We start from the raw sequence: 23,258 nt of genomic DNA, 5'->3' as shown, positions 1-23,258 counted from the left end.
TGTTGTTTGTTGATTTTGGTTCTTCAGTACCACATGAGTGAAATCATATGGTATTTCTCTTTCTCTGACTGCATTCCCAGCAACAGTGCAAGAGAGTTCCTTTTTCCCCACATCCTCGCCAACACATTTTTCTCCTATTTTTGATTTTAGCCATTCTAACAGGTTTGAGGTATTTTCTCATTGTGGTTTTGATTTGCATTTTCTTAATGAGAAATGATGTTGGACATCTTTTCATGTGTCTGTTGGCCATCTGTATGTCGTCTTTGGAGAAATGTCTGTTCATGTTCCTGCCCATTTTTCAAAATTTTATTTTTTGTTAATCTCTATACCCAATGTGGGGCTTGAACTCACGACCCCAAGATAAAAGAGTCACATGCTCTACCAACAGAACCAAACAGTACGCCTTTTCTGTTCATTTTTAAATTGGATTATTTGCTTTTTTTGTGTGTAGAGTTGTAATAAGTTCTTTATATATTTTGGATACTAACCCTTTATCAGATGTCATTTGCAAATATCTTCTCTCATTAAGTAATTTAGTTTTGTTGTTTCTTTGGCTGTGCAGAAGCTTTTTATTTTGATGTAGTACCAATAGTTTATTTTTGCTTTTGTTTCCCTTGCCTCAGGAGACATAACTAGACCCACAATCTGTGTTTTAACCCATCCACATGACTCTGACACATGTTCTAAAAACCACTGCTCCAGAGTAGGGGAATAGAGCAAATATTTTGTTTTGCATGCCACATACATGGGAGTCTCTGTCACATATTGTTTTTTTTTTTCTTCTTTTTTACCCTTTAAGAATATAAAACATTCTTAGTTGCCAGGCACACAAAAAAGGGTAGCAGGTGGATTGGGACCCTTGAGCCACGGTTTGTCAACTCCTGCTCTAAAACAACAGTTCCCATTCTGGAGTGTCCAGTAAAGACAGGTGGATTTTTCCTCTGTAGTAAGGGAAATCAACAATGGCCTCCAGGCGTCAGACAGGTTCCCTTTATTGTTGTGGTAACCTCTTCCATACCAAGGCCAAAATAAGACCAGATCCTGCTTTTCATCCAGGCTTTATTAACTCAGTCTGCAGACAGTTCATTGTGCTTTTTCAAGAAATTTATTTGATTCACAGTGATATCCTTTGAATCGTCAGTAAATTCTACTAGACAGAACTCAATACAAACATTGATCCCAGGTAAGCCACAATGGTCTCCTTCCATGCCCCCCCGGCCCGAGCCTGAAAAATCACCTAGAGCAGCCAAGATGGGAACGGCAAATGGCTGTACTTTGCTGTGTGTCCTTTAAGGCTCTTTGGTCCTGACTGATTAATTCTCAGAGGTATCTAAATAAAACTCCCCTTTCCTATTCAGTACGCACCAGTCTTTGGTGTTTAACCCAATGGGCTGAGGAAGGGAGGGAGCTAGGAAAATACACCCATTAAAATGTGTTGTTAATATCTACATATATGATTTTTACTCACAGTTAGTGGATTTATCTTTTAAACACAGAGATGTAAAATCAGACATGATTTTAGCACAGGAGAACAAAGTCAGTGTCACAGGGCTTAGAGCACCATGAAACTTTGCTGCCTCATGCAGTGGCCTTTTTTTTTAGCACTAAGAACTCGTGGGTGCTTGATCAACCCAAGTTTAGCAGCACTCCCAAAGACACTCTGATAAGGGGGCACTGGAGAGGAATATGGGGAAGAATGGAGAAGAGCCCCAAGGTGACAACAGACTTCTTCCCTCTCCCTTCCTGAGTTAGCTAGAATTGCAGGGGCAAAACGTTCTGTAGCATGAGACAAGATGAGGAGGAAGGGAAGAAGAAACAGGGCTGGGAGCTTCCCTTTATCCCAGGGGCTCCTCCCCAGTCCTGGCCAGAATTAGAATTCCAAAGATTTCCTAATTTTTCCAAATGGTTTGCTTGATTATCTCCCCCAGGTTCCAGCAACTTCTCCCTCAGGAAGTCTCAGCTCCCGGTCCCCAGGGGATGGTGGTTGGGGCGGGGGGGCGGAGGCAGATAAAAGACTTGGTCTTTCCTCCCCTTGCTCACTTTTATCCCCTGGAGTCCAATAACCCATACCTGGGTAAAAAAACATGAGGCTCCCCACCCCCCAAATCCACCCTGACCTTTAGGCCCTGTTGGCAAAGAAATGAGGGCACAGGTGTACAAGGCAGCTAAGGAAGGTGAATATGGGTATAGACTAGTCCTTGCTGGGATGGGGCATTTAGAGGCCCTTATTGAAGTAGACATAAGGCACAAGTTCTCCATACTTGGCCTTGATGGTGTCGTGGAGTTCTGGTTCCAGATAAGAAACTGACAGTTCACTGAGAAGAGAAAATAAGGGGATTATGAGCCTGCCAACTGGACAAGTAGCAAAGTACCATCAGATAAAATCCAACTCAGATGCCACCTCCAAGAAGCCCTTCCTGATTTTTCCATCAGAACGAATGGGCTCTGTACAACATAATGTGTTGTTTTTACTGCTACTCAGGCCTAACTTCATTCTCTCTGGTGCTAAACTTCCATCTTCTCTGTAAGATTATAAGCACAGTGCTTGGAACACAGGAGATGTCTGCAGATAACACTGAAATACAAGTATGAAGGCAGGGGAACCTGGCACCTTCTTGGTGTACATCCAAGCTGCACCTGGTCTCCTGGAGCTCGTCCTCTCCCCTCCCGCAGTCTGATGCTTTGTTTCCCTTTTCCATCATTGCTCCACATACCCCTTCCCTGCCAGGGCATACAAGGGAAGTAGAGAGGTCCAAGTCATCCGTCCCCAAGCAAACACAAGCCAGAATAAGTACCTATCCCTCTGTTCAATTTCAAGGACCAGATCCAGCGAGGGAGGATGTACCTAATAACCTAAGCAGCAGGAACAGAAAGTCTCTTGTTGCTCCCCCACTTCTCTCCAGGGCAGCCCTTACTCCACTGGGAAGGAGCAACTCATCCCTCCGCCCCTTAGAGATCTGTTTTGGTTTACCATTCACCCAGGGTTAAGAGGCCCAGAGTTTAGGCTGATAGGTATTTGTCCTTGGACAAATGCTGCGCTTCCTGCCCCTCCTTGTCTCCTTCAGGAAAGCAGGCAGGTCAGGGAGAGCAGGGACAGGGCATTTGGTAAAGTGAGGCACAAAGAACTCTTACCATCTCTGTGGGAAGAGCCCACAAGCCACTGGTACCATGAAGATGAGGCTGGAAGAAAGGAGAAACAAAGCGTGAGGGGCATCTCCCCACAGGCCTGCTCACACCCATCTCTGAGCCCCCCGAAGGAAGTAGGGAGATGCCCATTCACTATCCTGCCTTCCCTGCTGCCCCATGGCTCCCCTCCCTGCAACTCCCCGCCTGGTCTCTCAGTGCAGGATATTCATTCTGGCATGGCATGAAATCGGCCCCCCTCCACCTCCCGTTCCTCACCCCCATCCCCCCATCCTTCAAGCAGGTGAAGATAACAAAGGCACTGGGTGTGCAAGTAGCAGCCTAAAGAGCAAAAGCACCAAGCAGTAAGGGGTATTAAAGTCAAGGTCCAGCCCCCGCGGCCACGAACCCTGGGCTGGGGGACAACAGAACAGGGCAGCTTCTCCAACCTCACTGCAAACACTAGCAGCTCAAGGAGCTCATTAAAAAGCGACGCTGATGCAGGAGGCTTGGGGAAGGGCTTGAGAGCATTTCTAAGGTCCTCGGATGCTTCGGGGCCAGGGCCCTCTCTTACAGCACATGGGAATCTGACAGACCAGGCTTCGGATCCCAGCTCGGCTACTCACTCGCTGTGTGATCTCGGGCGAGTGAGCCCTGAGCCAGCAGAGTGCCTAGTGTGCAGGGCTGCCACGAGGCTCAGAGGAAGTGGCCCAGGGATGGCGCTCAGCCCGGGGGAACCACTCATGCAGTGATGACTCAGTTGGCAGAAGGCAGCGTGGCGTGTGAGACTGCTAGGGCACTGACCTCAACTCCAGCACTTACGAGCTACAGAGCCTTGGGCAAGTCTCCTCTCACTAAGCCTCGGGTTCCTCTGCGTAGAAGGAGATTATGACAGGACCTAGACCTCCGGGGCTGAGGGGCTTAAGTGAAATGATAGATGTGCAGCATGAGCACAGTGGGGACACACAGGACACACTCCACACGTGTTGGTGGTTACTGCTGTCATTAGCCCCGTGGCCTCGCAAAGTGTGACTGCTGCTAGGACGTGGCCAGTCGCTGGCGGGCACCGAAGCACGCTGCCGTGACTTGTGGTGTTTTCCTTTTGTGCAAGGTTGGGACGCTTGACAGCCCTGGGCTGTCCCCTCATGTTTTGTACGTCTCAGCGTATTTATTTATTTGTTAGTTTATTTACACTGAGATATAGAGGGTGCACAGCATCGTGAACAGGTTAGGCATACAGCCTGCTGATCTGATAGAGCGATACGCTGCCATGGGACTACTGCGCCATCAGCTAACACCTCTGCCACTGTCAAAGAATTATCATTTCTTTCTTTATTGTTATTGTTTTTTTTTAATTTTTTATTTTTAAGTAATCTCTACCCCCAACATGGGGCTCGAACTCACAACCCTGAGATCAAGAGTCCCATGCCCTACCAACTGAGCCAGCCGAGCACCCCTAGAATGATCATGTCTTTTTTGTGGTGGGGCTGTATTGTGGTTTTCGTCTCTTCTCTAGTCTGAAGGTCAGAGGACAAGCCGGGATAGGAGGGCGCCCAAGCACTCCGCTCTCCATGCGGATGTGCGCAATGCCTACCCAGCCTGATGCCCTCAACAAAGATGGGGCGAGAACTCTCCAGATGGCCCATGGGCGTCCTGAGCTCAGGCACTATGGAAGTCAGGGAAAAGAGTACATGTTCTCCAACATGGGCAACACAAGAAGACGGGTCTTAGGGGCCCCAGCTACCACAGAACCCAACCAAGAAAACACGTTACTCACAAGCAGCCAGACAGCAGAACTTGCAATGGGCCGTGCAGGACCTTGACTTTCTGCACAAAATCGAAGGAAAGACCCACATGAGACTTAGAGATCCTAACACGAATTCCACGCTGGCCCTATCTCTGATCGGCCAGCTAGACACCCACAGGCACAAAACTCCTAGCCGTGAAGGGGAGGAGGAGGGGGCCCCTCTTGCTCTCTGCAGATGACGCCAAGCAAGCGGCCATGGCATCTAAAGCGGGCAGCCGGTGGGGACTGGCACAGGCCCTACTTGAGCGAGACGAAGGCCAGTAACTAGAGGGGAGGAGGAGGATCGGGAGCTCTGAAGTGTGGGTATGGCTGGGGGCTCTGGGCAAGGAAGATGCAAAAGAGGACCTCACTCACCTTCATGAAATGCAGCTTCTCCAGCCTTTCCATGATGACTGGGAGCAAGACTGGAAGAGACCAGGGAGAAGCAGGGAGGAGGGCTGTCAGACTCTTCCCAAGACCCCTCTCCAAAATCAGATCAGGGACCCACCTCCCCTGAAGTTCCAGAAAACACTTTTGGAATGGAAGACTATGTAGGCATGGCCACCCCCACCTGTCCCCCAAGTCCTAGCAGAAGGGTGCTTCCCAGACTTTTCCACCTGCACACCTATAATAGGACATGTACCGCAGGCCCAAAGCATCCTTCTCAAAGTTCAAATCTTTGAAGGCTCATGCAAAAAAGTTTCGTATCCTACTCTGTAACATACCCCTGCTAGGAGCAAAACCAGAGCAGGGGATTTATTTTCTTTACCACTGTCTTCCTGGCACCCTGCACTGTGTCCAGCACACTGAAGGTACTTAAGGAATATTTGTGGAATGAAAAGAACTTAATTAACTGATGTTCCCAGAACTACAGTGTGGTTCTCTCATGAGTTTCTGCGTTCAGCACTATGTAGATGTAAGATATAAAACATGTGGAGTTGATACATTTATACATTGTAATCTGATTACCACTGTAGCATTAGCTACAATCTCTCTCGCATCACAGAATTATCATTTTTTTTTTTGTGGTGGGAAAAGCCAGTTTGAGAAGCTTGGCTGTAGAGGCTGCCCCCCCTCGCCCCCGCAAAAGCTAAATGTGGCTGAGGCCTCCAGGACATGTTCCAGGGTCCCCCGGGACGGGAGGGCTTCTCTATCTTACTCATGCCAGGGGCTGCCATGGTGATCCGAGAAATAACCACTTGGGTGATGCCTATGGCTGCAGCTCTCTAAGGGCAGAAAAGAGTAAGTTGTCAGGAATGACCTTATCCAGTATCCATGGGCTACACCAGAGGGTGGGGTCAAGGGTCAGGGTCAAGTCTGAGCTGGTAAAGGGGAAGGGATGGATCCACCAGAGGCTGTGTCCTCACCCAACCCTCTCTCACCTAGCTAGGCTTTTATGGTTTCAGGACCAGAAATGATGGAGAAAAGATATGACAAGCCTGTTCTGAACAAGAAATGTAGGGAAATCAAGGGGAATGAGAATGGAATCAGGGGGATCCTATAACAGAACCCGGGCCTGCTCTGACTACTAAGAACAGGGCAGGGTATAAGACAGAATTCCCTCCTCCCACCCCAAAGGGATGCCTCTGCTCACCCGGGAATGACCGATCTCATTGTGATTCCTGTCCTTCACGCAGATGCCCTGGATGAGTTCCCTAAACATAGACAGGAGTTGCTGGACTTGGGAAAGGGGTGCTGGAAGCCCGCCAACGATGGGACACACCAGGGGACCAAGGTCAGCGCACTCAAGCTCTAGGAAGCCAGCTCCTGCAGCCTGGCCCTTTGATCTTCCTTGTGCATTCCAGTGAGTGGTATCTCAGAAGTGATCTAGGGCCATGGCTAAGAGAGCTAGGCCTGGGCTCAGACTGCCTAGGTTGAATCCTGAAACGGCAGAGTATGTTTCTGAACTTGAGCAAATTCCCTGATCCTTCTAAAGACTCAGTTATCCTCATCTGCAAAATGGGGCTAATCATGGCACCCACTTCATAGGATTGGTGAGGATTAAAGGGGACAATGCCTGCAAAGTGCTTGGTCCACGCCTGACAGCACTCAACCCCAGACCAGGTGGGTGGCGAGGGCTCCTTCATTGGTCAGGAAGGAGCACCTGGACAGGGGAGGGAAAGAGGAGAGGAATAATGTGTATGCATGACTATTCTGGTGGTGTGCTCCTTCTGCAAGGGCTGTTGTGACAAGTTCCCATTTGCTAACGGTCCCAAGACGTTGTGGCTCGGATATACTGGTGACGTGATGAAGGCGATGCGGATGACAGGAGCAGTAACAGCGAACACTTAGGCAGCACGTGATACCTCCCAGGCACTATCAGGAGAGCGTGAGGTATACTACATCATTAGGTTTGACAAGAGGGGAACAGCTATGCTTTCTCTAGCCAAAAAACAAGAACTGCAAGACACACGGGTTTCTCCTTTTACCTTTCCTGCTACAAAGCTTAGAGCCGGGTGCCTGGAAAACATCTATCTACTCCTCTGGCTTCTTTCAAAGCTTCTTGGCTCTGTTCTATCTTTGGACACCTCGCTCTGCTACATTTCATTCTGTAAGCCATCCCCAGGGCTTTGGAAGTAGGCAGAGTTCACAACTTACATACAGTTGCAGTTGAAAGGACATGATCTCATATAAACCCTCAAAGGTCCACCCTACTCCCTGCCATCCCACACCATCCAAACAATGACTCCCACAACACTCATCACAGATGAAACTTAAGTCACCTGCCACTCCTGCGGCCATCACCCTTGGAGCAAACTGTCCTTTGGAACCCTTCAGAAGTGTAGCCCAGCAGCCCTCCCCATACCCACATCAGTCCCCAGAAGCCACCCACTCACTGTCTTGGTTTCCTGCCCTTGACCCACTAACCTTGTGGTTTGTAGGGAGGAAAGGGGATCCCCATACTCACTGCTGTCGCATCATTGGGATGTTGGCACAGTTAGCAGCCGCCACAGCGGCAAAGGGCACCCAGCGGCCCACCAGGGGTGGAGCTCTCTGTTGGGGGAAGGGAACAACAGGGCTCACTGGAAGATGGGAGGGGAGGGGGCTTAAGAACTACAAAATAAGAAAACAGATCTCGCTACTGCCACGTATCCAGACACTTGGTCTAAGAACCCAAATTCCCTCAGAGACCTGAGAAAGACCAACCTGGGGATAGCTCTGCTACATTTCCCCCTAGTTGGCTGGGCCGTGGCCATACCCGACTCACCCAAAGAAGGGCAACGCCAGGCCTGGGGGATGTTTTCCCCAGGACTTTGCTGCCCCCTAGTGGTCACCCTGCCCACAGCAGCCCCAGACAGTACCTTCGTCAACATGTTCATGCCCACAGCAGTGGCCACCGCAGTGGTTGTGGCTGTGATGTAGGAAAGGGCCATCTGCCTAGTGGAGGAGAGACACGCTTGGGAGTGGGGAGCCCTGCCGGCTGAGGGCAAGACCATGGCTTGATTGAGAAAGTCCGGAAATGAGGCTTTGATGAGGCTTCATGCCTGAAACTTCACCTGTCTCATCTTGTGACAGTCCCCCTCCTAAACACACACACAATGCTCCAGCCCCTTCGACCTCCTTTCAGTACTTTAAACACACCAAACTCTTTTCTGCATCAGAACCTTGGCCTGTTGCTGCTCCCTATCAGGGGAATTCTTCCGTAAGCTAAATCCTTACCCTTCAGAAATCAGCTGAAAGGTGGGCTCCACAGAAAAAGACTTCCCCAACCAGCCCATCCACACAGATGCCCCTCTGCTTTTTGCTATCTTGTCACCTGTTTGTTTCCTTAAGGGTAGCAGTCGCAACCTAAGATTATGGTGCTTGTTTGCTTAAAAGACCTTAAATTCCACAAGGACAAGGACCCTAGAACCATGCCTGGCACTTAATACCTACTCAGGAAATAGCTGAGGGGCGCCTGGGTGGCTCAGTCAGTTAAGCATCTGCCTTTGGTTCAGGTCATGATCTCGGGGTCCTGGGATTTAGCCCAGCATCAGGGTCTCTGCTCAGCAGGGAACCTGTTTCTCCCTCTGCCTCTGCTCCCCTGCACCCTGCTCATGCGTGCTCAATCTCTCTCAAATAAATAAATAAATAAATAAATAAATAAATAAAATCTTAAAAAAAAAAGAAGAAATACTTGAGAACGAATGAATGAATAAAATTCGAATTGGTCTAGGATGATATTGTCCTAGTTAGCCTCAGAAAATACTTGCAAACCCTAAAAAGGGGGACTTGGTCACCAGCGCCATACAAGTCTCACCCGGAGAAGACAGCCCAAGAACCCTTTAGAAGGGTGATTTCCCCTGGAGGCAAGAGGACGGCGACCTGCTCCAGAGCCACATGGACAGCCTGGGGTTCAAGTCTCCTACCTGACAGACGTGGGGGAAGCTGCATTCCTGTTGGTATAGTTGACTAAGGCATTGAAGGACTGGTTCACCCACTGCCAGAAGATCACCGCTGGCATCGTCCTACCATAAGGGAGGCCCAGAGAGGCAGAGAAGAGTCCAATGAAGGGAGGGCTTGGGGCACACCAGTCAAACCAGACAGCCTGATGTTCCCCAAACTGTTCCCATGCTATTTCATACACTGGGGATTTTGCACAGGCCGGTCACTCTGCCTGGAATATCTACACATCCACATCCTTCCATACATGGCTAAATCCTGCTCTGTTGAGAGGTCACTTCTTCTTTGGAACCTTCCTAACCCTTCCCCTGCCCTTCCTGGAACAGTGAGTCATTCTCTGCTCCCTGCTCTCACAACCCCATACTTTCCCTCCGATTTACCACTTAGCAAGCTGGACTACAACTGCTTACTGGTTGGTCTGCTCAACAACACTGGAAGTTCCTTGAGGGGAGGGGCTTAGTCTTTATATTCCCAACACCTGGCCCGAGGCCTGACTCAATAACTGGACAAATGGATGCATTGGGAAGCGGAGCAGAGAAGAGAGGAAGGGGGAAGAGTAAAATATCCAGCAGCTACAGAGAAAGTTTATTCTCTCCCTGCTAAGCTGAAAGGGTCTTTCTATTTTAGGGGTAGCTGGGGAGTGGGGTGGGGTGGGAGGTCATCTTCCTGTATTTTTTACTAGGACGTTACATAATAAAAATACATTAGGGGCACCTGACCGGCTCAGTCGGTTAAGTGTCTGACTCTTGATTTTGGCTCAGCTCAGGATCTCAGGGTCGTGAGATCGAATCCCCAGATTGGGCTCTGCACTGGGTGTGGAGCCTGCTTTGGATTTTCTCTCTCCCTCTCCCTCTGCCCCTCCCTGCTGCCACACCCCCTCCCCTACTCATGTACTCTCTCTCTCTCTCTGCCAAAAATAAATAAATAAAATAGATTTAAAAATAAAAATACATGAAAATTTCATTGTTGAATAAGTACTTTCTAAAGAAGGAATTAGGATGGCTTATTCATTGAGAGTTCTGGAGACAACTGCCTCAGTTAACCTCCAGGCACCCGTATTTCCTGGCTGTGTGAACCTGGGCAGGTTACGTAACATCTCTAGAACCTCAGTTCTTCACCTATAAAATGGAGATGACAATAGTACCTCCGTAGGGTTGATGAGGAGATTAAATCCATGCAAAGAATTTAGCACAGTGCCTGGTATTGGGTAAGGGGTCAATAAAGATGGCTCTTACCACATCACCATAGGGCTCCGTGCCTGGCAGACCTAAGCGGCCACACTGCCCACCGCCTTCCCCCTGGCTCTACCTGTAGAATTGGAGCATGAAGCCCGTGATGATCATGCCGCCGGGGACCTGGAAGGACATCCGCCCAATGACGTTCATCTTCTCCCCGGTGTCAGGGTGGAAGGCTGAGTCATACAGCTTCTTGGCGTACAACAGCTGCTCCACTTGGGTACCCGGGGGCACAACCCCCATTCTGCCACCCCAGGACAACAGAGAGTTACGTCCCAGGCCCCTTGCTCCAAGTCATCCTGCTCCCTCCTGCCTGAGAGCTCTGCCCATTCCCCACATTCAGTTCCCACCTCCTCCCCAGGGCACCCACCCATGTGGCCCCACCACCTCCAGTCCCTTCCCCTCGCTGCTCACCTGCTCTTCTCTACCATCCCCTTGGCCCAGTCCAGCTCCCGATCTGGGACCAGGATGGTGCGCGGGTCTGTGATATTGAAGAAGTGTTTCACCCGTCCCGGGAAAGTGCACTGGTCCCAACGGGGGGCATCGATGTTAAAGCCAGACAGATCAGCCTCCATCTTGCTCCTACACAAAGCTGTGGACTTAAGGAACAGAGAGAAAATGAGGATGATCCCCCAAACCAAAGTCTGCCCTGACGCCCCGAGCGCCCCGAGCGGCTGTAGGATGCTCGCTTTCAGCAGGCACTGGCATCATCTGACCAGGCTTGGGAAGGCCCCAGTGAATGGGCAGCAGCCTGAGCAACCAGACACCAACATGGGTTTCCTGCGTGCCTGCTGGCAGCCAGCCCTGTGCTTGATCACGCTGTGGGAGACCCGGAAAAGGGGATAACACAGTGCCTGTCCTTGGCGAGCTGAGTGTAACTGGGGAAGAAGAGCCCACCTGGAGAACAGAAGAGAATACATACAGCAAAGAGTAAGTCCAGGAGACGAGAGAAAGCAGAGATGGGGGAGCACAGTAAGAAAAGGGGGCTGCCCAGAAGAGATGGAATGTGAGCCGTAAGAGATAGATTTATTTATCTGAAGGAGGCAGGAGGCATGGATCACATCCGAGGTAGAAACAATTACAGAAAAAGGTGGAAATGAACAAGGCAAGATCACACTCATCATTTCGGTGTGAGTGTGTGTGTGTGTGCGTGTGCGAATGTGCACGCGGCCCTGTGAGAGACCCCAGACCATGGCGGTGAGTGAGGCACCACGCCTGCCCTCAGGGAGTTACAGAATGGGGGGTAAAAGACAAGTGCAGCAACAAGAACAGCGGCGTGAACAGTGATGTGGACATGCACTGGAGGCAGTGGAAAACCAGAGAAGAGGCATCTAAAAGTGAGATGACCAGATCTCCCAGTTTCCCTGGGGCTGCTGTCCTGGGGTAATTATTAATAGCACCCCTTTCCACTCTCAAAAGTGTCCTGATTTGGATGATAATTATACAGTCCCCTTATCTAAAACGGATGACGGATTCTGAAAATGCTTTGTGAAAACAAAAAATAAACAATGTTCTGAAGGGTGGGTAGAAGGTAGATAGATAGAGGAGAGGTGTCCCAGGCCAAAAAAAAGAAAAGCCAGCATTGACCGTACACAGGGTTCATGGGGACCAGATAATGACGATCATAGCTAACACTTACTGAGCTTTGATTCTATGCTATACATTTTGCTTGGGGCTTGATGTGCATTTTCTGAATTCATCTTTGCATCAGTGCTATAAAATAAATACCCTTTAACCCCATTTTATGGATGAGAAAACCAAGGCACAGATAAATAACTTTACCAAGTCACACAAGCATTAGCCAGTGACAAACCCAGAATTTTAATTCTGCCTGACTTACTTGAGAACTCTTGCCTCTAACTGGGTTCTGGAATCCATGTCTTGAAAAACTAAAGCAGGTCGGACATGTAAGGAGCTTGAAAACTGTCACTGCTGTCCTTGCAAGAAGAAAAAAAGCTGAACAAACTAAAAATCAACAACTCTTCTTAGACCCATCAGTGAACTGAGGTCACAGGGCAAACCACAGCCCCCAAGCCTGGAGAGACATACAAGTACAGAGAATGACAGCTTACTGGGAAAAGAAGCCCTCCACTAGGCAAGTACCATTGGAAAACTTAAATTATAATTGACAAATTGCTGGAAGCTCAGTGTGAAAAGCTTGCAAATTAAATATTCCAAGGGGATTCAACCTTGAGTGTGGGGGCGCACTTTTGAGTTCACCTTCAAGAGGCCACCAGGCTCTCAGGGTGAAGATGAGAGAAAAATCCCCTAGTACTTCTAACAGGGAGATGGGAAAAGTAGTCATTTTGAAGTACACCCAGAGCCCTCTGTTCTTCCTAACAAGACCCACCCTCAAAAGAGCCTGTTTTACCAGAGCCTAACCATTTTGGGTTTTACTAGAACCTAAATGACTTGGGAAAAGGTAAATACCCAAGACCAGCCCTTTCCAACCTTCCTATCTCGTTTGAAGTGGATAAGAAGAGCCTGAGAAGCACTTTTGAAGGTTCAGGGGCACAGGCTCACTCAGAGACTGAGAACTAATCACAGGACTATAGAACACTGTCTCCTCCCTCACACTTGACCACTGCAGGTGGTACATTGCTCCTATGTGGTAACACGGAGAACTGAACAACAGAAAGAATTGCAAGTTTCAGACCTTATTAAGAAGGCTCTAGAAACCCAAAGACAACAGGAGAGACAAAAACGAGGACACCAAAGAAAATGTTAACTCTGACACCTACAGCTTCAGCAAACAGTAAATACAACTAACATCTCCCCAGATAAAGGTAAAATTGCACACACATCTGGCTTTCAACAAAAGATTACAAGGCATACTAAATGGCAAAAACATAGTTTGAAGAGAGCACAAGTGTCAGAACCAGATGGCAGAGATTTTGGAATTATCAGACAGGAATTTAAATAACTATGATCAATTTGCTAAGGACTCCAATGGGAAAGTGGACAACATGCTAGAACAGATGGATAATGTAAGCAGAGATAGAATCTCTAAGAAGAATCAAAAGGAAATGCTGGAAATAAAAAAAAAAAATTCTGGGGGCACCTGGGTGGCTCTGTGAGACATCTGACATCTGACTTTGGCTCAGGTAATGATCTCAGGGTCCTGGGATCAAGCTTCATGTTGGGCTCTGTGCTTGGCGGGGAGTCTGCTTCTGCCTCTCCCTCTGTTCCTCCCCCTGCTCATGCTCATTCTCTCTCTCTCTCTCTAATAAAAAATAGATAAGGTCTTAAAAATAACTTCTGTAACAGAAATGAAGAATGCCTTTGATGGGTTCATCAGTAGACTGGACATGGCCAAAGAAAAAGTTCCATGAGCTTAAATATGTGTCAATAGAAAATTCCCAGACTGAAAAGTAAAGAAAAATGAAAGAAAAAAAAACAGAATAGAAAACCCAAGAACCTTGGGGCAATTACATTAGGTGTAACATGTACATAATGGGAATGCCAGAAGAAGAGGAAAGGGAACAGAAGAAATATTTAAAGCAATAATGACTGAGAATTTTCTAAAACTAATGACAAAGGGGCGCCTGGGTGGCTCAGTTGTTAAGCGTCTGCCTTCGGCTCAGGTCATGATCCCAGGGTCCTGGGATCGAGCCCCACATTAGGCTCCCTGCTCCGCGGGAAGCCTGCTTCTCCCTCTCACACTCCCTCTGCTTGTGTTCCCTCTCTCACTGTGTCTCTGTCAAATAAATAAATAAAATCTTAAAAATAAATTAAAAAATAGAAAATAAAAAAATCAGACACCAAACCCGAAGTCCAGAAGGCTCAGAGAACACCAAGAAGGATAACTACCAAAAAATCTACACCTAGATGGGAATGCAAACTAGTACAGTCACTGTGGAAAACAGTATGGAGGTTACTCAAAAAATTAAAAACGGAATTACCATATGATCCAGTAATTCCACTACTGGGTATTTACCCAAAGAATATGAAAACACTAACTCAAGAAGATATATGCACCCCTATGTTTACTGCAGCATTATTTATAATAGCCAAAATATGGAAGCAGCACAAGTATCCATGGATAGATGAATGGATAAAAAGGATGTGGCATAGGGGTGCCTGGGTGGCTCAGTCGGTTAAGCGTCTCCCTTCAGCTCAGGTCATGATCCCAGGGTCCTGGGATCGAGTCCTGCATTGGGCTCCCTGCTCGGCGGGGAGCCTGCTTCTCCCTCTGCCTGCTGCTCCCCCTGCTTGTGCTCTCTCTCTCTCTGTGTCAAATAAATAAATAAAATCTTTAAAAAAAAGGATGTGGCATATACATACAATGAAATCTTGCCATTTGCAACAACATAGATGGATCTAGAGAGTACAATGCTAAGTGAACCAAGTCAGTCAGAGAAAGACAAATACCATATGAGTCCACCCACATGTGGAATTTAAAAAACAAAACAAACGAACAAAGAAAAAAAGATAAACAAAAAAAACAGACTTGGGGCGCCTGGGTGCTTCAGTCATTTAAGCATCTGCCTTCCGCTCAGGTCATGATCCCAGGGTCCTGGAATCAAGCCCTGCGTCCGGCTCTCTGCTCAGCAGTGAGTCTGCTTCTCCCTCTCCCTCTGCCCCTCTCCCCGCTTGTGCACCCACTCTCTCTCTCTCTCAAATAAATAAATAAAATCTTAAAAAAAAAAAAAACAGACTCAATTACAGAGAACAAACTGATGGTTACCTGAGGGGAGGTGGGCAGGGGGATGGGTGAAACAGGTAAAGGGGATTAATAGTACACTTACCATGATGAGCAATGAGAAATGTATAGAATTGTTGAATCACTATATTTTACACCTGAAACTTATATAACACCATATGCTAACTATACTGGAATTAAATTTTTTAATCTACATCTAATCATATTATATTATATTTCAAACTGCAGAAAATAAAGACAAAGAAAATTAAGGAAAGGGGCGCCTAGGTGGCTCAGTCAGTTAAGCGTCCAACTCGGTTTCAGCTCAGGTCATGATCTCAGGGTTGTGAGATCGAGCCCCATATCCAGCTCCACACTCAGCAGGGAGTATGCTTGAGATTCTCTCTCTCCCTCTCTTGCCCCTGTGCATGCACACTCTCTCTCTAATAAATAAATCTTTAAAAACATAATAAAAAAACAAAATCTTTTAAAAAAAAGCTAAGGGTTTTGATTTTTTGCCTGAGAATTTTGGGAAGCCATTAAAAGATTTTAGGCAGAGTGACAAGATCAGATGTGTCGTTTAGAAAGAAAACTCTAGGCAATGACATGAAAATAAACTCGGTGTGGTAGGACCTCAGAGGATGCAGAGACATCAGCTGGATGGGAATTTCAGTAATCCAGGCAAGAAGAGATGGGGCTCATGATGCACATGAACCCAGATGCACAGGAACAGAGAGGAGGGACCAAAAGACAGAAACTTTTAAAGCAGCAGAATCTTGGGATTTACGTAGTGATTGGTTATAGGAAGAATACTCTATTAGGGTTCAAGCACAGACGCAGAATCAATAGGATATATATATCCTTTATATATATTCGAATATTGATAAATATATAAAAATGGATTTAGTAGGGCGCCTGGGTGGCTCAGTTGTTAAGCGTCTGCCTTCGGCTTAGGTCATGACCGAGCCCCACAACGGGGTCCCTGCTCAGCGGGAAGCCTGCTTCTCCCTCTCCCACTCCCCCTGCTTGTGTTCCCTCTCTTGCTGTGTCTCTCTCTGTCTCAAATAAATAAATAAAATCTTTAAAAAAAAATGGATTTAGTACAAGGAATTAGCAAATTGACTTCCACAATTGTGGGAGTTGACTAAGCAAGCCTGAAACCAGCAGGGAAGGCAGTTACCAAGGGATGATCCTGGGGAGGGAAGGAGGGCCCAGCAATGGCCAGAGTTTGTGACCCCAGGGGATGCCTAGCCTTCTTTTAAAGGGATTCCATCTGATTAAATCAGGCCACCCAGGATAATCCCCCCTTAGATTAACTCAAAACTAACGAATTAGGACTTAATTACATTTGCAAAATCCCTTCACCATGGTGCCTAAATTCGTGTTTGATCAAATCGGTGGGAGGTGTGTGTGCTAGGAACAGCTGTTTCTTGCTCCTTGCCCACTCTAACTGGGAGCATACGGGCGGTTGTTTGGCCTAGCTAAATTGACACATCACAAGTATCTAGGGTGATACCCGGGGTTTCTGACTTGGGCCATAATTGTGCAGAGACAAGTAATATAGAAAAATAGGCTTTAAGAGAGAAAACAGGGAGTTGGATCTTCCATGTGTTGAGTTTCAAATACCATGGACCTTTCTTAAATGCAATAGGCCGCCACCTGTCTCAGGTCCTTTACAAATGCCATTCCCTGTCCAGAATACTGTTCCTTCCCCTCTTCACTAACACCTACTCATCCCGCCTCCCTTTTCTTAAGGAATAATTCTCAAATTTAACTCTCAACCTTCTACTACTACGTCATTTTTTTTTCCTTGAAAAATGTCACCCTAACTGAGGATTTTTCATATATAGGCACAGCTGGAGTAAGATTTAATCAGTCATCTTGAGTTATGTCATCACCAAAATCCAAAAACACTCAGAGAATTGAGCAAACAAAGCCAATATTTGAGTATGAGGGAAAGGAAACCTAAAGTTTTATAGGGACGCCTGGGTGGCTCAGTCCGTTAAGAGTCTGCCTTCGGCTCGGGTCATGATCCCAGGGTCCTGGGATCAAGTCCTGCATTGGACTCCTTGCTCTGCAGGGAGCCTGCTGCTCCCCCTGCTTGTGCGCTCTCTCTCTCTCTCTTTCTCTGACAAATAAATAAATTTAAAAAAATTTTAAGTTTTATATTAAGTAGTGGTAAAATGAAAGGAGAATTCTAACCGAGACTCCCACCTCAATAGAGCCAAATGGGCCACTGTAGTTGCAAGAGGCCACAGCAAAGCCACCTCAGAATAAATAGCAGCCTGAAAAGCAGATGTATTAGCACGTAACATCAGGGCTCCACCCTCCCCCTCAGTAAGTAGCCTTTTGCTCTCCAGGACAATCTAGAGTTACTTGCAAGGAAGCACCTCCTCATCCTTCAGATCTTGGCTTAAACCTTTCTTCAGGGAATCCTTTGAAGGACTCTTGGCCCCTCTCTCTCCCCGACCACCAGATCAGGTGCTCTTGGCTCTGTACTTTTTCTTCAGAGCTGTGCCAGTTCGTTCTAACACTCTGTGCTTTTATTTTAATGAATGCCTACCTTCCCCTCTAGGTCATAAGCTCCTTGGACCCAGGGACTGTGTCCATTTTCCTCCACCCCAGTGCTTGCACAAGAATTCAAGTATATGCTGAATAAGAGGTCCAGTTTGTCAGCAAATGGATATTTAGGCTTAAAAGAAAGTACAGAGATCTGGGTTAGAAGTAAAACAATGAGTCGGCGGCATCAAGGTAGGTTAAGAGAAAGTTTTCCAGTGAGAACACACAGAATGGGAAAAATAAAGTGCTGAGGACATAGCCTGAAAACCACCACATGTAAGAGGCCAGCCCCCCAAAAAAGGAAGCCCAAATAGATGAGAAAGAATCACCAGAGACAGAGGAGGCATGAGGAGCCAACAAATGCAGTCAAGAGAGAGATGGTCAATTTTTAGATTTTTTTCTTGAGGTGGGAGAGACTTCAGCAAAGTGACATGCTGAGCCAGGAGAGAAGGGGAGGCCTCCCCTGGAGTTCTCATGGCACCCTCCCCTGGCCCTGAGGCCACCACTGAACGGCAACCTCTGAAGAAGTCAGAAGCCAGACAGCGAGTGTCCACTGCTAGTCTTCTGCCTCTCTCACTCTGCCACAAAGCCCACGGGAAGGCTCTGGGCTTGTCCTCTGGGGACAGGCTGACTCAGCGTCCTACAGGCTGGTTCAAAGACCAAAGCTATTTCATGCAGTCACAACTGAACCCAGGAGTGGGAGACAGGCAAGAGTTTACCTTCCCTGGCTCTACATGGGGCTAAAAGGAGTTGTTGGCCTGGCTGGCAGATCACACACTGTCTTGGGTTACAGAGTCCCAAGCTGGGGTTCCAGCCCCTCTGCTGGAGAAAGTTCAACAGAACATGCTATGCTGCCTTTTTTTTTTTTTTAAGATTTTATTTATTTATTTGAGAGAGAGAGAGAGCGTGCACGTGCGCACAAGCCAGGGGGAGGGGCAAAGGGAGAAGCAGGCTCCCCATTGAGCAGGGAGCCTGAAGCAGGGCTCAATCCTAAGACCCTGGGATGATGACCTGAGCTGAAAGCAGATATTTCACCGAATGACCCACCCAGGTGCCCCGAACATGCTATGCTTCCTTCCTTCCCCAAACACACACAACCTGTCCTTAGACATCTCTTTCCACCCTCAACCCAACACTGGAAAGTCCTCTACCTTTCGTAATGGAAGTACTTCTACCATGAAGGCATAATCGTTTGCTAAACTATTCAAGAAACTTTCCCCTCATTGCCAAGGTCAGCATATGAGTTGCCCAGTCCCTCTCTTACATAAAACATAAGGCCAGGGGCGCCTGGATGGCTCAGTTGGTTAAGCAACTGCCTTCGGCTTGGGTCATGATCCCAGGGTCCTGAGATGGAGCCCCACGTCAGGTTAGGCCCCCTCCCTCCACCCTGCTCATTCTCGCTCTCTTCTCGCGCACACACGCATGTGCACTCTCAAATAAACAAAATCTAAAGAAAAAAAAAAAAACAAAAGCAAAAACATAAGGTCAAAAAGAAATCTAAATTCTATTCTATGTCTAAAATATTTCCCCCCACATCTGCTGCCCCCCAATGGGCACAGTTCCATGACTCCTTCAGGGCAAACTCAAACCCTTCTGTCATATACTCTCAGCATCCTATCCTCATTTGCAACACACTCGGCTTTGTAATCATCACTTTCTTGTTACATACAGTTATTTGTATAAAGTTGGCCTCCCCCGGCCAATTATAAGGTTGGTGCTGTAGCCCTCCCAAGTCTTCTAAAAATACTTACTGCCTGCCTGAAATGCATTTCATCTTACTCTTGAGCTCCCTGGGCATCAAGGACATCTCTCTTTCAAGTCAAACTCAGAACCTGTCTTGGTTACAGAAGTAAGGGCAGGCTTTGGGTCCCGAAGCTGCAAATGGTCTCCCCTCCTGTACTGAGTTCAATCTCGTCTCTAGGTTTTCTCTAGAACAGTTATTCTCCCTCTTCCCACATGAGCCGCATCTAGTATTCACTAAAGAGGTCACTACCATGTCCAGGGTGGCCTCAGTTCTGGAAGAATATGGTTCCACTACTGGGAACAAGGGGGGAGCTGGAAATCAAACAGATGACTGACCAATAATTCCCTTGCTCTGAGGACTGGAGAATATCACAGCTCAAAGATGTGAGGGATCCAAGATCTCAATTTAGAGAAGAGGAAACTGATGCTTAGAAAGATTCACATCGATTGAACCAGGATACTGAACATTACACACAACTCTGCCCTAACCACAGCTCCAGTCCTGTCCAGCCGTCCAACAATCTGACAATAGCCAGGGCCTCTTCTCCCCAGGTCACAAGGCTCAGGGTCACCTAGATGGGTCCTCCATCTACTACAGGCCAAAAGAAAGAGAGAGAGAGAGAGAGGAAGAGAGGGAGGAAGGAAGGAAGAGAGGAAGTGGGAAAAAAGAGAAAAGAGAGGGGCGCCTGGGTGGCTCAGTTGTTAAGTGTCTGCCTTCGGCTCGGGTCAAGGTCCCAGGGTCCTGGGATCGAGCCCCACATCAGCCTCCCTGCTCCACGGAAAGCCTGCTTCTCCTTCTCCCACTCCCCCTGCTTGTGTTCCCTCTCTCGCTGTGTCTCTCTCTGTCAAATAAATGAACGGAATCTTTAAAAAAAAAGAGAGAGAGAGAGAGAGAGAGAAAAGAGGGGAAAAAAAATGAAACAACCTATTACCTCTCCTGAAGTCATCCTTCTTAGAGAGAACTGAGTTTTGGGGCACCTGACTGTCTCAGTTGGTAGACCATGCAATTCTTGATGTTGGGGTCTGAGCTCAAGCCCCACGCTGGGGATACAGTTTACTTAAAAAAGAACAGAGCTGATTTTCTCTGGCAAACAGTATCAGAGAACAGGCTTCCAAACTCCCTCTGGGTATCCTCTTGCAAAGGGGAAAAGTACTCAAGATTTCCCTGTTTGTATCCCCAGGTAGGAAGAAAAGCAAAACATCATCACTGGTACTTGCATCAGAGGAAGATCAAGGCAGCCAGACTCAAGAAGATCAAACACAAAGACCACCTGAGATAGGCAAGGGTTGGTGCCAAGGCTGCCTAGAGAAAGTTGGACAATGAGACTAATAATTATACAAGCAGGCCCAGGTACACTCCTGTGACTCCAAGGCAACCATGATGTTAGACACCAGATAACTCAGAAAGAGAAGTCTGCCCTTCCTTTTTCACAAAAGAAACAACAGGCTAGAGACGGGCGGATTGTAGGAGTGCACGCTCTGAATTAACCATTCATCTTGCATCTACTTAATCAAGGTTCTGAACTGAGTTTTCTTTCCAAGGATCTGAAGCAGGTATGCCACGAGCAGATGTTTAAAAACACACTTTAGTTGAATGCATAAATAGCTAAGGACCATTCAGGAAAAATCCACCTTCGTTCCAGTGATGTTAAGTAGACTGGAAAGGCTGCTGGTAGGAAGAGCGGCAAAGCCCCAAAACCTAGATGAAGCAATAATAGCTAAATCCTGGGGGGCCTGGGTGGTTCAGTTGGTTAAGCAACTGCCTTCGGCTCAGGTCATGATCTTGGGGTCCTGGGATCGAGCCCTGCATCAGGCTCCCTATTCAGTAGGGGAGTCTGCTTCTCCCTCTCTCTCTGCCTCTATTCCACCTGCTTGTGCTTTCTCTCTCTGTCAAATAATAAAATCTTTAAAAAATAATAATAATAATAATAGCTAAATCCCATGTAGCACTTTCCATGTGCCAGGCAATATCTTAGGTACCTGACATATAATAATTCACATAATCCTCACAAGAACCCAATGAAGGAGGTAAAAGGCACACACATAACTGCAAACAGGTTTATCATCAGTGCCAACACTTTACCAACTGTTAAAAAGTTCTGAGTTTAAAGCACAAATATAAGCCGTTCTGTTCCTCCTACTTAGACAACACAATAGTGTTAAAATCACTTGCTCCAGAGTCAGAACTGGTTCAAGTCCCGACTCCATATCGCTTAGAACCAATTTCTAGGGCTGTGAGAATGAAATGAAATCTTGTGTGAAAAGCATTCCACCAAGAAGTAATTTCCATGAGGGCAGATGTTGTCCCCTGCTGCGCCTCCAGAATCTAGAACAGGACCTGGCACATACGTGATTAACTCTTCTACCTGTTCTCACCATGGGTCGGGTGGGAGGTAGCGCCTCTCAACCCACCCAGAATCCCTTTCGCTCTCGCTTGCCTGTAAGTGCAGGCCCGTTTTTGCCTCCTCTGGGGCTGCAGACAGTGCACTATCCGGTCCAACGTTGCTTAGCAAAACCCGGCCATTCCAAAACGCCTTTCACCCCTGCTGTCTGCTCACCTCAGTGTTCAGGGCCAGTTCCCAGGCTGCCTCTTGCCCTCCCAACAAGCAGCCTCCCACCACCGGGACTCCTCCATCCTGCACTCTAACACCGAAATGTGGAGATGGATGCACAGCCCATAACGCCCCTCACCCCTCAGCTGGGCCTTATAGCGCCGGGGACAATAAGGGAGCGGTCCCTGGGCAGCCCCCGGCCACTATTCGCGCCACGTGGCTACAGCAGGTGGAAGCCCAAGCCCCCGCAGCAGCCCTGCCTCGGCAGTCAGGACATAAATCCAAACTCCCTCCGGGAACGTGGGGTCTAGAAGAAGGTGTGGTAAGTGGCCTCCTCCCAAGACCCCTTACCTGGTCCCGGGAAGAACGTACTGAGACAACTGCCAACAGAAGTACCCTGCGATGGAAGCCCGGCCTGTAGTAACCTGCGGCCTCGGCGCGGGAACCGCCCCTCGCCGCGCCCCTGCTCTGCTCCTTCCCGACCAATCACAGGCTGGGCGGAGCCCACCAGCCACGTGGGCGAGCTTTAACCTTTCGCCGGGTCTCTACCAGCCGGCAGCCGGCTCCAGTCGCTCCAGCAGCCCGCCTGCGCAGTGGGCGGGCACTTTGGCGCGCTTGCGCACTTTGGGGAAAGCGGAGCTGGACCCCGCCCCGTACGGCTGCTTTGCTTCTCCGCTGTGCGTGCGAGGGACGTCGGGGGCGGTGCCGCAGAAGTTGCCCCTGGTAACGGGGAGGCAGGAGGAGGAGGAGGAGGAGGAGGAGGAGGAGGGACTCGGCGGGAGGATGGTGAGTGTGGGGGCCCGGGCCCCTCTGGAGCTGGCCGGTCACCCCACTCCCGTCCTCAGGTCCAGGTCGGGCCACTGCGCTTGAAGCCAAGGAGGGAATGGGACGGCGCTCAACCTGCACTCTGGGTTCTGGATTGGTTTCGGGGGGCAGCGGGGAATCCCGAAGGTGGGCCCTTGGAAGGAGACCTGGGCCTGGGGAGGAAGGCGGGGCTTGCAGCGGGTCCAAAGCTAGGGGAAGGGGCTGAAAGGTTGCGTGGCTATCCCGGTACAGAGCCGGGGTTTCATCATTACTAGGGACTGAGGCGAGGGCGGAGCCGAATAACTGCGGAAAGCAGCCTCCGCATGCAGGCTTAGATCTTCCTAAGGAATCGGCCTTCCGGTACCGCTGGAAAGTGGGTCCACCGGGGTCCGGCCAGAATTGGGGAGAAGGGTCAGCGCTACTGTCTTTGA

The 23,258-nt window shown here is 48.4% G+C and overlaps 2 protein-coding genes across 5 annotated transcripts in view; one reads left to right on the top strand and one right to left on the bottom strand.

Annotated features, from left to right (window-relative positions):
- Positions 1 to 1,052: 1,052 nt before the first annotated feature.
- On the bottom strand, positions 1,053 to 22,498 carry SFXN2 (sideroflexin 2). 4 transcript variants are annotated; one of them, XR_003519909.1, is made up of 13 exons: positions 22,375 to 22,498; positions 10,942 to 11,126; positions 10,601 to 10,771; positions 9,259 to 9,357; positions 8,212 to 8,287; positions 7,818 to 7,903; positions 6,504 to 6,564; positions 6,069 to 6,135; positions 5,285 to 5,334; positions 4,901 to 4,950; positions 3,946 to 4,043; positions 3,133 to 3,180; positions 2,224 to 2,315 (listed from the first exon to the last, which is right to left on the bottom strand). XR_003519909.1 is itself a non-coding variant. In XM_027593942.1 (12 exons), the coding sequence occupies exons 2-12, from the start codon at positions 11,100 to 11,102 to the stop codon at positions 2,216 to 2,218; spliced, it is 969 nt and encodes a 322-aa protein (XP_027449743.1). In that variant the 5' UTR covers positions 11,103 to 11,126; positions 22,375 to 22,498; the 3' UTR covers positions 1,053 to 2,215. The 4 variants fall into 4 exon arrangements, 3 of the variants coding, with proteins under 3 accessions (XP_027449743.1, XP_027449752.1, XP_027449762.1); XM_027593942.1 differs by lacking the exon at positions 3,946 to 4,043 and having other exon boundaries at positions 1,053 to 2,315; XM_027593951.1 differs by lacking the exon at positions 3,946 to 4,043 and having other exon boundaries at positions 1,053 to 2,315; positions 22,396 to 22,489.
- Positions 22,411 to 23,258, top strand: part of ARL3 (ADP ribosylation factor like GTPase 3) — a 36,383-nt gene continuing 35,535 nt past the window's right edge. Inside the window, exon 1 of the mRNA XM_027593975.2 lies at positions 22,411 to 22,809. Coding sequence (XP_027449776.2) covers positions 22,426 to 22,809 — 384 coding nt within the window. The 5' untranslated portion in view covers positions 22,411 to 22,425. The remainder of the gene's footprint in view (positions 22,810 to 23,258) is intronic.

The sequence above is a fragment of the Zalophus californianus genome, chromosome 15, assembly GCF_009762305.2.
Source record: "Zalophus californianus isolate mZalCal1 chromosome 15, mZalCal1.pri.v2, whole genome shotgun sequence".
Taxonomy (NCBI): Eukaryota; Metazoa; Chordata; class Mammalia; order Carnivora; family Otariidae; genus Zalophus; species Zalophus californianus.
Note: the sequence above shows the minus strand (reverse complement) of the source record. Positions and strands in the feature narration are given on the sequence as shown.

Coding starts and splice junctions, on each gene's coding strand:
- SFXN2 (XM_027593942.1), bottom strand. CDS start 11,102: ATGGAGGCTGATCTGTCTGGCTTTAACATCGATGCCCCCCGTTGGGAC. Junction 10,772..10,941: donor GGGATGGTAGAGAAGAGCAG/GTGAGCAGCGAG, acceptor CTGGGGTGGCAG/AATGGGGGTTGTGCCCCCGG. Junction 2,316..3,132: donor GGGCTCTTCCCACAGAGATG/GTAAGAGTTCTT, acceptor TTCTCTTCTCAG/TGAACTGTCAGTTTCTTATC.